Genomic DNA, 13,609 nt, shown 5'->3' with positions numbered 1-13,609 from the left:
GCACTTTAGCCTCTTAGGCCGAATATGAACAAAACACAAGCATTAATCATCCAAACTATCACTAAACAAACTTGCAAATGCTGTTGGGCCATTTCACACTGGTTCAAACTATTCGGAACACTCCCATAAAAAAGCATCTTCTTAATTATTTATCATCATCCGACCCTGAACACTAAAACACATAACGTAAAAGCTTTACGTTCGTTTACACGAAACACTCTCTTCGGGACTGTATGGTGAGAACTGCTTTAAATCAAACCGATTTGCGTTTTTGTTGGAGTGTGCGTGTTTGTTTACGGTCCGAAACGCTAGGTGATACCAACAACACCTGTACGATCAAAAGTGGTGTTGCTGGAAGCCAACAAAAAACCCCTCCACGGCAACCAGTTTGGGTTTTGGTAGTGAATTTGTTATTTTTTATCACCACCTTGCACAAATCGCAGTGTGGCGGGGAAGCTGCTCAATTCGGTGATTTGATTCGGACTCGGATTCATGATGAGTCTGGGACCACTTCGTCAACATTTGCGTAACACAGATAATGTAAACGCTTAAATGATTTTTAATTTCCCAACTCAACAACACGTGCCGTCCGATCGCTGTGACATTTTGCATTTTCAAAACTCGGACAAATGCACAATCTAGATAGGGTCGTCCCCGCGCGACGCACGGTCAGTGATCTTATCTGAAGGGAGAGAGTGGGGAGGGTCTGAGCTTTTGAAGCGGATGTGTGGAACCTTTCTCATTTTTTGCTTTTGATTCCCATTTCGGAATTGCTTTCGATGGTGGGCCTCTTTTGTCTGCCCTTACTTTTTGGCATGCCACTCACGCTTTTTGGCATGCCAAAGATCGGCCATCCGTGTGTGTGTGTGTTACTGCGGCAGCTTATGTGCCCCACAGGAGTTCGCCCGATATTTGAGCAATCTCTCCGTGCTACTTTTGCCCTTTTTGCACAAAACACTGTTTCCGTGTTTAGAAAGACGCGAGGCGGGAGGTGCGAGTTAAACCGATGCGAATTGGGCCACCCTGCGCTTCAAGATGCCAGACTCCGGGCCGTAAGGGAAGTTTTTTTTTTTTTGAGATACCGTACCCTAACAAGACCAGTTCTGAAGTGCACACCAAGAAAACCAGTTTCACTTTTGACGTTATCGACCGATCGCCCTGGAGCGGAGTGGTGGGACTGGCCCAAAGCTCCATTTCGGTTCTTCGCTGAGATCATCGTCGACCTGCTCCTCTAGCACATGGCAGCAGCGTTACATAAATAATTCAAAGCCCATCTCGGTGACCGGGAGGTGGTGCGGAATGATGGCTGGCTTGGTGAAAGAACTCCCAAGCAATGACCCACAATTCGCACGACCGGTGGAGACGGCCATCGTTGGTTCACGACAGTTTTGTCGAAGGGGAACGGGGAGAGGGGGACCAAGCGACAGGCCCCAGTTATGAATTCGGATCGCATTATTATTCACCGGCAGGCGAGAATATTCAAACGTGGCGCATTTCTGCTAATTGCTTTCAGTGCTGCGCCACGTGGCGTCCGTAAGCAGACAAAGATGCTGCTTAGCTCGTTTCGTTTAATATTTAAAAACGGCAATAAACCCCTTGGCTGCTTCTTTTTTTGTCTACCAACTCTAGAACCTCTCAGAACAGGGGAGCAGCTTCGGAGGAACCCTAACACGCCGGGGCACTAATTTGTATTGGCCGTGCAAATTTTAACCTTCCAATAGTTTCGGACTAATGACACGTTCGACACGCCGACATGACAGGCACTGGCTGATGGATTACGAGCACAGGGTAGCAGGCACAATGGTCCCGGTGGATAAGAAGAACCACCGTTTGGGCTTGAGGCGGATGACAGTGACAAATTTCCAAACACTGACGAGCTCAATGGCAGCTCCATTCCATTCCTAGGAATCATGCCGTCCAGCTCCGCTCGCAGAGTGACAATTCCAGCGACTAACTGGTTCAGATTACCACCACCTGGCTAATGAAAGTGATCACGGTTTATTGTTGTTTCGTGCAGGAAAGCTCGCTTATACTTCCGGTTTGATGTTGGAACGCGGAGCCAAACGGTGGTCCGGAGTGGTTGTTGGAATTCCGTCACTTTTTCGATTTATTGTCATCTACAATCACATTGAAGTGAGTCGAAGGAGTGGCATTGTTTGTAGGCGTGTGAGTTCGAACCACTTTGTTTGCGGAAATGGGCGAACTCTGGTACATTGTTTTCAATATGCCAGGAAAAATGATGGTTTTGCACGACGCGATTTGTAATTAGTGTGAGTGCTTCCCTTTTCCCAGCACGTTCGGAGTAACGTACAGATTAATGGAGTTATTCAAATATTAAAGTATCGCCATAAATCTTCCCAAAACGTAATAGTTTTTCCCCAAATCGGTGTAAGGGTAGGAACGTTTTATGGCTTTCTTCGGCAAATCCTTTTTGCCTCTCGCTATAACACACCGCAGCTCACAAGAAATCTAATCTGCATAGTTCTCACTTCGAGATAGAAGTCCCCCGTCCACATTGCACAATAATTAAAGCATTTATAAGAATAAATCGTTTTTGAAAGTTTTGTCACTGGAAATGAATTTGCTCTTGATAAACTATCACGAACAATCGCCGCCTGGGCTACCGTTTCTCAAACAATAAATCGTCTAATATTTTACGTGTTTCGCGCAAGCAAAAGGGACGTTACGCTCCCGTGACTAATACTATCAAAAGTTTCCGATCTGCTTTCTCGGCCCAAAATCTACAAAAAGGATGCGTGTGGTATACATTTTCTTTCTTGAGGGTTATGATTTATGCTCTTTTATCAGCAAACTCCACACCATACTGAAGACACTACTAGCGTGCAGACGGAATCAACTTTTCGATTGCGATGCGTGTCCCTCTTGATGAACCGGGAGATCGAAATATCGTTTACAGAAGTCAGATCAACATGGGACAAATCAAGCCTTTGCGATTGAAAAAAATAAAATAAAAAGGTTGCCCTTTTTGTGTACAAGAAACAAAAAAAACAACCCCGGAGATAATAGTTTTCTCCCCCTCTGTGAATCCTGTTTTTGTGATGAAAAGTTAACCTTTTTGTTTATGGATTTCTTTTTCTGTTTTTATGCTTCATACGACCGATGGAAAAGTAAAGTTCGTACACGGACTCACATACAAACGCAGCAACACGTACAGGCAGAGCAAATTTTCCCCAACTGAGACACCTTCCCACCTGCGATGACAAGACAAACGGGGAACAAGAAATCAAAAGATCAATACACAACGCACCGGAAACAGAGTTGGTGGTGGCCTTTCGGGCGGAATGGGATGGGAGTCGCTTTATGGAAAAGCATGATCGCAAAGGTCTCGGACATTGAAGTCGAAAAGTTTTGCACCTGCAAATGGTACCGGAAATTGCCAAATCCGATGGCGCCGATGAATGGAACGAATTTGTAGCGAAAAACCATTAAAGAACGAAAGATGAAACATCGTCTCCACCGGAATACTTAAACTTCTGATGGAAGTTTGCTTTGCTCGATCAGAACAAGCACACCCGCTCGGGACACACGGTCTGCGAAGCGTTTCAAAGCTTTTGGGCTGAAGAATTGCTACGGAACGGGAAAGGCGTACGGGACCAACCGTTTCAATCCGCCGTAGCCTAATAGCCATCACGGTGAACAATTTAATAACATTTACTTTTACACTTATGGCACCTTTGGCGGACCTTAACTGTGTTCCCGCTGTTGATACTGAACTCGTTTCGTCCTTCAATGAATCATTGACTTACCTACCTTTTCGCTGCACTTTTTGCCTTTTAACTACTCACGAACTGGCTAATGATGTAACTATAACATTTTTATCCGACACAAATTTTCACGGGAACCAATTTAAGAGCTGAAACTCGCCATCGGCCATCAACATCCATCCCCAACATTCGCTACACTTTGTCAAACGGTTGAGCAGAAAGAACATCAAACCCGTCGGGCAGCATCGCCGTAAATCTGGCGGAACGTTGTCTTTGCCAATCATGTATGGTGGCTTCATTTGGCAAGACACACTGAAACCCGGGCGAAACGGCGTATGCGGTACATGACTGTTACGGTACGCTTTAATCCAAAGGCAATCATTCAACCGAACCAGAGCGTGATGTGGCAGTAGAGAGTTTAGGATGGAAGAAGAAAAAACATCCCAAACTCACTTAAACAAACCCCTTTGCCGGGGTGCTGGGGCAGGGGGAAACCAGGGAGAGGATGTCCGCGTGACAGCACCTTCCCACTGGAGAGGAGGTGGTCACAGGCTCGATGGATCAACGGTAGATTAGAGGTTTGCTTGATGCGCTTGATTGACAGGCGCGCGCGCGTACGCCCCTGACGACACGCTGTCATCGTATGAGACGGAAGCGTCGGCTGCGTACGGGTTTGAAAAACGCGGATGATGTGTTTTCCCAATCCGTTCGGGATGACAGACCTATCGATCGTTTTGCCGTTGATTTACTGTAGTCCAAATGAAATGGAGCGTACCCACAGTTGGCCAGTAGAATGCTGAGTATAGCTACGTTGGATTACTACTAAATGAGAAAGCCTTGCATCATTTTACATACATTTGTTAAGACGTGAAGGTATAAGTGTTACCGTCTATTTCTTTGTTATCAATTTAGTTTAATGTTATCAATGTTTTTTTTTTACTTACTGCAGAGAAGAAGCAATAAATTTGGTAAACGCCTTCTGTTGGCACGATATCGACCTCGTGTGGATTAGCCAAACAAATAGCAAATCAAAACAACGAGCTGTCAAGAACAGCTCGAACAATTGCTAAAGATTACCACAGATGGCGCTGTCGAGAGATATAAGGATGGAAAGATGCGCTAAGATATGAGACAACTAGCTGATCATAAATAGAGCCAATTAGATAAAGTTCGGCTAGGTTCACTAAGCGGGGTCACGCAAGGCTGATCAGCTGATAAATAATAGGCGCCATCGCAAACCGCGGCAGTAGCAAAAGTTTAGCCAGAAAGGACAGACGAATTTTGAAACTGCGCAATAAATATAAAACACACAAAGCCAGTTCTAAAAACGTCTATCAAGCTACTTAAAATAAACAGATAGCCACATCCGTAGCAACACGTTAGATGATCTGATAATTTCCATTTCATCTGCAGCAGTAGACGTACACTGCTGATTCTCGATATTGGCTCGGTGAAGCATCGGTGGTTTATAGCGTAGCGTACCACTTAGACGGTTCCCCGAATCCGGTCCCTGAAAGTTGTCCACCACATTGCCGGCAAATATTGGCTCCCTCGGGTAGCACGAACTGTGCAACCGTAAGATGTGCAAAGTATGCTCGGAAGTCACTTAAACGGTGTTAACAGTTTAATTAGCTGCACGTGTATTTAAACGCTATCACTTCATGGAAATAGATAAATTGCGAGAGAATGTCAGACTCCTCCTTGCTTGAACAATTTTAACCGAAATCAACTGGCAACTGTTTTTCACTTATAAATTTACTTAATAAATTACTTTGACAGTTCATCCAATTTCCTTGCCTAACAATTTGTCTAACCATTTAATTGGTCCTTAAAATATTGGAAATCGAATCACATTCATCGACCAGGAAAAAGACATTGTTCACAAAATTTGATGATTGAAAAGTACCATCCTTCACCAACATATTGCTACAAAACAATCAAATTTAACTGTTGATTCGTGTCGATGAGTAGTGAACATATTTGGCCTCCCACTTGCATATTTCAATTTCACCTTACCTCATAAAACCTCTTTCACGCTTGAACAATTAAAATCTCATACATTCCGTTCGTGGTGTCCATATTTTCCAGACTCTAAGCACAACTCGCCCACACGCAACGTCCCATTATTGGCCCAGTGCCTGGCGGCACTCACGCATCAATCCCGTTGCTTCACCCACACAGCCATGGATCATCGGCCTTAAGCGCACCACCCGTTCCCGCCCGTTCCCGGCATATCCCTGCCCCGGTCCCACAGTGGAGTAGGCCCAACTGCTGGCTAACATGATGGAGCTAAGCCCGACGGTCGGCAGCAGTGGCAGCCTGCTCGCCGCCCTCATCACCAACGGTACCAACGGGCGTACCGGTTTACTGCACGATATCCTCGATGGGCACCGTACGCTGCTGCACCAGCCGCACCAGCCGCACCAGCCGCAACAGCAGCACTACAACCATCCCCACCATCAGCAGTACCAGCCGCAGTATCTGTACGCGAACGAGAGCCTGGCCGGATCCGTGCCCGAATCGGCAAGCTACGGTACGGACTCGATCTGCATCATACTGCCGATAACGATCTTCTACTGCTTCATCTTTGTGGCCGGCATTGTCGGCAACCTGTCCATCTGTGTCGTGATAGCGAAGAACAAATCGATGCACACCGCCACCAACTACTATCTGTTCAATCTGGCCGTGTCGGATTTTCTGCTCCTGCTGTTCGGTAAGTCTGTCCGCTGTTCTAGGATAGGCGTGGGCGGGGTTGAGCAGAGAAAAGTGCAGAGAGTGGATGGAGGAAGGACACCGGAGATGGCTAGCGAACCGAGGGCTAATCTGATTTACTGCTCCCGGGAGCATCACCGACTACGGGACTACGAGTCGAACCGTATTGTGGAATTTTTCGGGAAGAGGAACCCCGCGTCGCATCGAAAACCGTTGCTATAGGCGTTGTGTTTCTCATTTCATGCTAGATGCTAATGAGCTGGAATCCTGTTTCTTTACTATTACGGTGAGGGGAAGCATTGGGGGGGGGGGAGGATGTTACAGCTGGAGGACTAAAATGCGGGTAATGCTTCTCGGGTAAATGAGGTAGCACTTTTTATACTTTGTAGCAGGAGTAAGGAGTTTTCCGACAACCGTTTTATCCCATCAAGAAGTTGCGCAAGGGCGACACGGTGCTTAAAGTGGCCTAAGATGTTGGAGCAGCTTACACTAATTGCCACATTAGTGTAGCATCCATGGGGGGATTTATATAGATCCTCAAATGATGAAGTTACCGTGAACCATCCTCTTCCCGGAACTGGGCCACAAAGTTATTAAGGATATTAATTTTAGCATTTCGCGTACAGTGAAGTAGAGAGTTGAAAATAGATTGTACGATGTTGTGTGTCGTTCAAAAATCTCACCATTTCAAAATAAAATGTGTATCATACCAGCAGCCCCACCACGGCTCTGTCACCCCGACAAACCGACCTCAAATTATGTAAATGAAAGTTTAAACTTTTGTTGGTATGATGTACATTACTCTCGCATAAATGTACTTCGCCCGTTTTCGGATCGATTCGTTTGGGGAAAGCCACATTTTCTGCGCGCGTGGTTACGCTTTGCTCACATGTGCCAGACGGGGCCGGACGTGTTTTGCGATACAAAATAAACCAAAATAAATAAATTACCGGCTCCAAGCCCAATTGTCCAACACGCATCGCAAACCATCTGGCAGACATTACTCTGACCGCATGCAGTGCCATCGAGATGGACGCGAAATTACTAAATAGGTAACCGTTGCTACCTTGCCACATGCGTTTTTATTTGTTGGTTTGGGGACGTTTACGGAGGTCAGAGAAATGGAATGGTTAAATACTGCACCGTTCGGTCAATTTCGTCCACCGCAATCCTGTCCCACATGGTGCGCAAAGCACATTCCAATCTCTGGGAAACTTTTACTTTTGCGGTGTACTACTTGATCGGGCGTTGCGTTCGAAGTAATTGATGTGCATTACCAATTAGTTCAGAGTTGCTGTGCTTGCTCTGGTGTGAAGTTACGTTACATTGCGAGTCATTTTGCGAGACCACATGGAGAGGCAATAACACTTCTGCTCAAAATTTTCCCCTTTGTTTCACTTTCTCATTACATTTGGGAAAACTGTTAAATCATTCTTTCCTAGAATTTATTTGAATCATAAAATAATCTGTTTTCGGGGCATGACAAGGCAATCGTAACTGTTGCAGAAAACACAAAACGTTAGTGAACTGCATAGCCACGTGTCTAACTTGAAAGTGCAAGAACGCCTGAAGTTATGCAATTATGAAATGGTACACGATGACACACTTTAACAATTTTAGGTAGTTTGAAAAATGTGACCTTATTTTAGGATAGTACAAACGACTGCCGCTAGGGAAATATGGAACGATTTAAATATTCATAGAAGATGCATGATGTTTAACCCAGAAGAAAATATTCATTACGCATTATTTCCCTATGTGCCTCACGCACTGTTATGGTGTAAGGTAGGAAACCCTTCTTGAACCTAACCAGAAGTTAAACGACACAGCAGTTTGCACTCACCACTCGGCCGATGTCCTGTCGCGATGTTTCAATGAAATTCCTATTTATATGCATTTTCCTTCCCCAAATAGCGGTCCCTCCGCTAAGGGAAGAACCGTCCCATTCGTACCTTGCGGCCAAATGGCGTTCATGTCGCATAAAAACCCTCTAAATATTCTACCACTGCACGTATGGGGACCATTTTGACCACCTCGCCCAAACACGTCCCTGACCTTTGCCTCGTGCGATGTCGCTGAGAAATTCCGTTCGGCAAAGGTGTTTGAGCCATGACCTACCTCCGGGATCAGGGACGAGTGAAGGAAGGAAGCAAAAAATAAGGAGCACTGAAAGCCTTTCTCCTTGCTCTTTCTCTCCTCGCAATCTCTAGAAATTTTTTTGCATATTGTGCAATCATTTGCCGCTGTTTCGTTGCGACAATCTACCTCATTTGTTTCAATTTTGCAACAACCGCCATGTGCAGTCTCCTTCGGGGGAATGTGCACACAAAAAAACCCCTGCCGTCCTAGACATTGCCAGTACAACGGTATTCACTCTGTCTCGTGATTACGGTGTACAGTTCATGGTGCCACTTTATGATCGTTCATATATGAAGCCAAAATATTTTCCACACGTACACCCTCGGGCATCATCTTGCGATGGAGAGAGAGAGAGTCCAGACGATACAAGAAGGAAAAAGATTTGCAAAGGAAAATTGCAATTCGAAAACGTTGAAATCAGCATTAGATGTGCACATTTGCCAGGAAGAAAAAAGCACATACCTTGGACGTGAATCAGCTGCACCGCAATAAGGAACGATTGTTACTCGGTCGGCACAAAGGGGAAACGATGGCGACCGAAGACAAAGCTGAAAGGGAATAATTTTTGCAGTACACACCGCATGTGTGCCAACCATCCGTTGTGCTATCGTTGCATGTGCATCCCGTTGACATACGGATGCAATTTTGTACGCATTTTGTTACGGTTGCTTGTCCAGCAACCAGCTGTGGGTGTGAGCAGATCAGCGAGTGGCTCATTGGTTGTGGAAGTGATGTCTGAGCAATGCATTCGACATTGCCGTTCTATGAACACAGTGAAGCTGAATGGGTATTGGGATTGTTATTTATTTGTGTACAAGATCATCGTCAGCCTTGTGCCTCGACATACGTGCGGTTAGATTTTGTAACGAAAAAGGTCATGAAACGGCAGCCACTTTTATTAATAGCTCATTTGGAATTAAATTGATTAATTTTGTAGAAGCCGCGTCTCTTGTGCGGTCACAAATCAGCGTGCGACAGTCTGCGGCTTTTGCGGTGGTGAGTCAAAGTATTGGAAAGGACAGAAACGTTCTGCTTGCTTATGCTTAGACACTCGCGAAGATCTCGTTCTCGAAAGTGCCACAACCTTTTCCCTTCGAAAGCCGCAACTAGAGAAGCGTGAGACTGTTTGCGGTTTCGACACACATTTAGAGGGAAAGTATAGGAAATTTAGTCAAATTTAGAATAAACTTTCAAACACATAAACAGCATGCGATTGGCTTTTGTTGTGTTAGTCTAGTAGTAGTAGTTCAATAACTAGTAAAGTGTCAGTCATACAACTGCATTACTGTCTCGCCGCTATATATTATTGCCCAACATTATTTCACCCAACGCAGTTCACCCATCTGAGACACTAATGAAACGCTCCATTTAAATTTGTTTAAACAAATACGCGTAGAATAAAAGTTTATATGTTTTGATGTGTCTTGTTTTATGTATTTATAGTCACAATCAGGTCCAATCACATTCGTATGATTTTACTTTCCCAAAAACAATCCCCTTTTTCTAGCGTACAATGCGCTGAATTAATAAACCAAAACACCATCACTGTCCATTTTTACCACTTCCGCTGATTACGCTCGTAAACACATAATTGATAACACTTTATTCGCCAGCATTAATATTCGTCCCTATAAAAGACATTCTCCGTCCCCATCCTACCCTTTTGCTTAATGCATTTTTAATGAAAAATAATTGTACCATCAATTAGTGTAACCACGCTGTAACTACAAAGTAAACACACACACACACAGAGTCCCATCAAACTGGCGGATAAAATCACGGAATCACCTGCAACGGATATTAAACCACCCGCTGGCTTCCGCTGCTGCTACGTTTGCCCCATCCTTCCCCTTTAGCCATCAAAACTGTGTACACAATCCCATCAAACTCGGGGGTGTTTGACCCATCCGGCGATCCACACCCATCGATCGAACCGATCGTTAATTCGCGCTAGTAACGAAAATGGTCATAAAATTGTCCTGCCTTTATCGGACGCTGGCCAGATGCTTCCGGCGTTCCGAGTTTGTTGCTACGGAGCAGTAACGTTCATTACCGACATCGTCCCCGGCCGCCAGCCAAAGGGGAAAAGTCAAATGTGTCGGTCCGTTTCGCCCACACGGGAGAAAAATACGCCCCTGTTTCTCCAGGGTTCGGCCGCAAAGCGTGCTCTCGGTGCCGATGGTAACAAACCGGCCCCCAGGTTCCTTAGCAATCCGACCCGTGGCGACCCTTTGGCAACGCAGTTTACGAACTTCAGCAGTTTGACCCCTCCCCCATGAGGGTTCAATGCTTTGCGATGAAGGTTTACGACGATGCCGATTCACTGGCAATGGCCTAGGCAATGGCGCTTTGCTACATTCCAATCCCAATGTTCCGTGTTCCGAAAGCCGTTGTACACTGACATACAAGGCACCTCACCGAGGAAGGTGAGAATGTGCACATGTTTTCGCATCAAAATGCTCCAACAACATGCTTAACGAAGCAGAACAATCTTCTATCTTCGGGTGGGGAAAGGTTTATGAATATTTCCCCCAGCATTTGTTTCGAAATTGTAACCACCGTTTCCATGCTCCTCGACTTTTCCGACGCGTCTTGGAGTGGCAATTTTCATTTGAATAATGCCTCTCGGTAAATGCATACCAGATCATGCGTGCGTGGGGTTTGTGCTTGGTGTGATTGTGATAACTCTGTTTGATGAGTTGATTCAGCATTGAGTAACCTTCTGATTGTAGTAATATTTTCCTTGGTGATAGGTAGCCGTGATCTAGATTCAGAAACTCGAGTAAATCTTCAAAGTGAATCAATGAATTTAGGTCTACTACTTGTAAGTCTGTAACGGTGAATTAACGAATATGAGTCTCTAACTTATGAAATTCTAACGGTTTATGAAAATACAACAAAATCAAAAATCTTTACCGATTCAAAAATCTCTTAAGAGTCAGGAATCACGAAAAGGTTAATGAATTACTAATTATTTATGACTCTCTATAGAATATGAAGAATCTCTTTATATAATATTTGGATTGTGAGAAATTCAAGAAACATCCTTATACAACTTTAGGATTCGTTATCAATGAGCCATTAGATTTTTGTGAATGATGAATCATTTTTTTGTGAATCTTTGGAGATCAAATTCACGATTCGAATCATACATCACTGATAGTGATCGAAAGTGATCATCATCGTGTAATGAATCTTTAAGAAATATGCATTATTCGTAATTCATAATTTAACATTAATGCTAAATAATTATCTTTCTCGTGATGATCATGGATATCAGCAAATCTTAAAGAGTCATGATTCAGCTCGTGATCGAACCAATTCCTTTGACTAGCGTTCCTCACTGCACAGTATAACAACATTGAAAATGGGATTTATCGATAAATGGTAACGATGTAAGACGCATTGCACTCATCGGAATCACGCACCGCTTTCCACCCACCCGCAGGTATGCCGCAGGAACTGTACGGCACCTGGAACCCGTTCGCCTACCCGTTCAACCAGATCGCCTGCATCATCATGGGGCTGCTGTCGGAGACGGCGGCCAATGCGACCGTGCTCACCATTACCTCCTTCACCGTTGAGCGCTACATTGCCATCTGTCATCCGTTTCGGTAAGTGAATTCCCCCCCCCCCCCCCCCCCCCGTCCAGACATTGCCCGGGGTGGCTGTCACCGGTTGAGGTTTGTTTCCGGTTTTGTATTACCCGCAGCGGTATTTCTTCTTCCAGGTCCCACACCATGTCGAAGCTGTCGAGAGCGATAAAGTTTGTGATCGTCATCTGGCTGGTAGCGTTCGGATTGGCCACACCGCAGGCACTCCAGTTCGGTGTGGTGGAAACGAACACCACACGGCTCTGCACGGTAAGCATCCGGGTTTGGGTAGGGCATCTCCTACCGAATCTCGTACGCATGTAGTTGTTGAGTTGGGGTTTTTTTAGAGCAACGAACGAGCAGTGGTAAGTGAACAAACATTTGTTCAGTTTTGATAGAATTTTGGGGCAGAAGCGTGTTTGCACACGAGAGTGATTTTAATTATTTTAATTGGAAGATTTGTGACGATTGGTTGCACACAGAGAATGTGGGCCGAAGTTAGTTTGGGACCGTATTTTGTGCCGAACTTTATCACTAATGACATTGATGTTTTCTTATCCGAGATCAATTCAATTGGTTAGTCCCGGTAGGTAGACCGTAGGACTCAATTAGGATGGATTCGTTTGCCATCGATGCATAAACTCATACCGTGTCACTATTTACTCCGCTTACCGTTTCACAACCGCATTTACATTTGCAGATCAAAAATGAACACTTTTCCCACGCGTTCGAGGTGTCCAGCTTCCTGTTCTTCGTCGGCCCGATGACACTGATCGCCGTGCTGTACGTGCTGATCGGGATTAAGCTTCGCAAAAGCAAACTGCTCCAGGGCGTCAAGCGTGCATCATCGGACTACACCACACCGCCCCGGGGTATTAGTGCCCAGTCCAGGGTCATCCGTATGCTGGGTAGGTACAAAACACGCACACATACACCAACGTACAATTAAATGCTCCACGACTATTGGGTTCACTAATACAAGCTTTTTGGTTTGGCATTTCCATCCTGTCCATCCTTGCAGTGGCCGTTGTGGCTACGTTTTTCATCTGCTGGGCACCGTTCCACGCCCAGCGTCTGATGGCCGTGTACGGTGTGTTTTCCAAGACGGAGAACGTGTTCTTCTACAAGGTGTACATGGTGCTGAACTACACCTCCGGCATACTGTACTTCCTGTCCACCTGCATCAATCCGCTGCTGTACAACATCATGAGCCACAAGTTCCGGGACGCGTCCAGGGTAAGTAGAAACTTAGCATGCGAGCGTTGCATCAATTTCATAATCATGCGGGAATAATAGTTTCTTTCATTTTTGTGAATCCTACTTGTAGAGCACACGGCCGGATGAGAAAGGTCGATTATAACGGCTGTCGTTTCTTTAAATAACCAGTCGACGCTAAAGTAGAACTTGATTGTTAATGGATGGTTTGGCATTGAATTGTGT

At 45.2% G+C, this 13,609-nt stretch overlaps 1 protein-coding gene across 3 annotated transcripts in view; it reads left to right on the top strand.

The window, feature by feature from the left end:
* Nucleotides 1-13,609, top strand: part of LOC121591002 (neurotensin receptor type 1-like) — a 77,768-nt gene that overhangs the window by 61,527 nt on the left and 2,632 nt on the right. For all 3 annotated transcript variants that reach the window (XM_041911273.1, XM_041911272.1, XM_041911274.1), the window contains 5 exons: nucleotides 5,814-6,438; nucleotides 12,025-12,190; nucleotides 12,307-12,439; nucleotides 12,870-13,077; nucleotides 13,191-13,405. In XM_041911273.1, the coding sequence (XP_041767207.1) occupies nucleotides 6,006-6,438; nucleotides 12,025-12,190; nucleotides 12,307-12,439; nucleotides 12,870-13,077; nucleotides 13,191-13,405 (1,155 nt within the window). In that variant the 5' untranslated portion in view covers nucleotides 5,814-6,005. The remainder of the gene's footprint in view (nucleotides 1-5,813; nucleotides 6,439-12,024; nucleotides 12,191-12,306; nucleotides 12,440-12,869; nucleotides 13,078-13,190; nucleotides 13,406-13,609) is intronic.

This window comes from Anopheles merus, chromosome 2R (assembly GCF_017562075.2).
Source record: "Anopheles merus strain MAF chromosome 2R, AmerM5.1, whole genome shotgun sequence".
Lineage (NCBI taxonomy): Eukaryota > Metazoa > Arthropoda > Insecta > Diptera > Culicidae > Anopheles > Anopheles merus.
The sequence above is the reverse complement of the archived record's forward strand: the minus strand, read 5'-3'. Positions and strand labels throughout refer to the sequence as shown.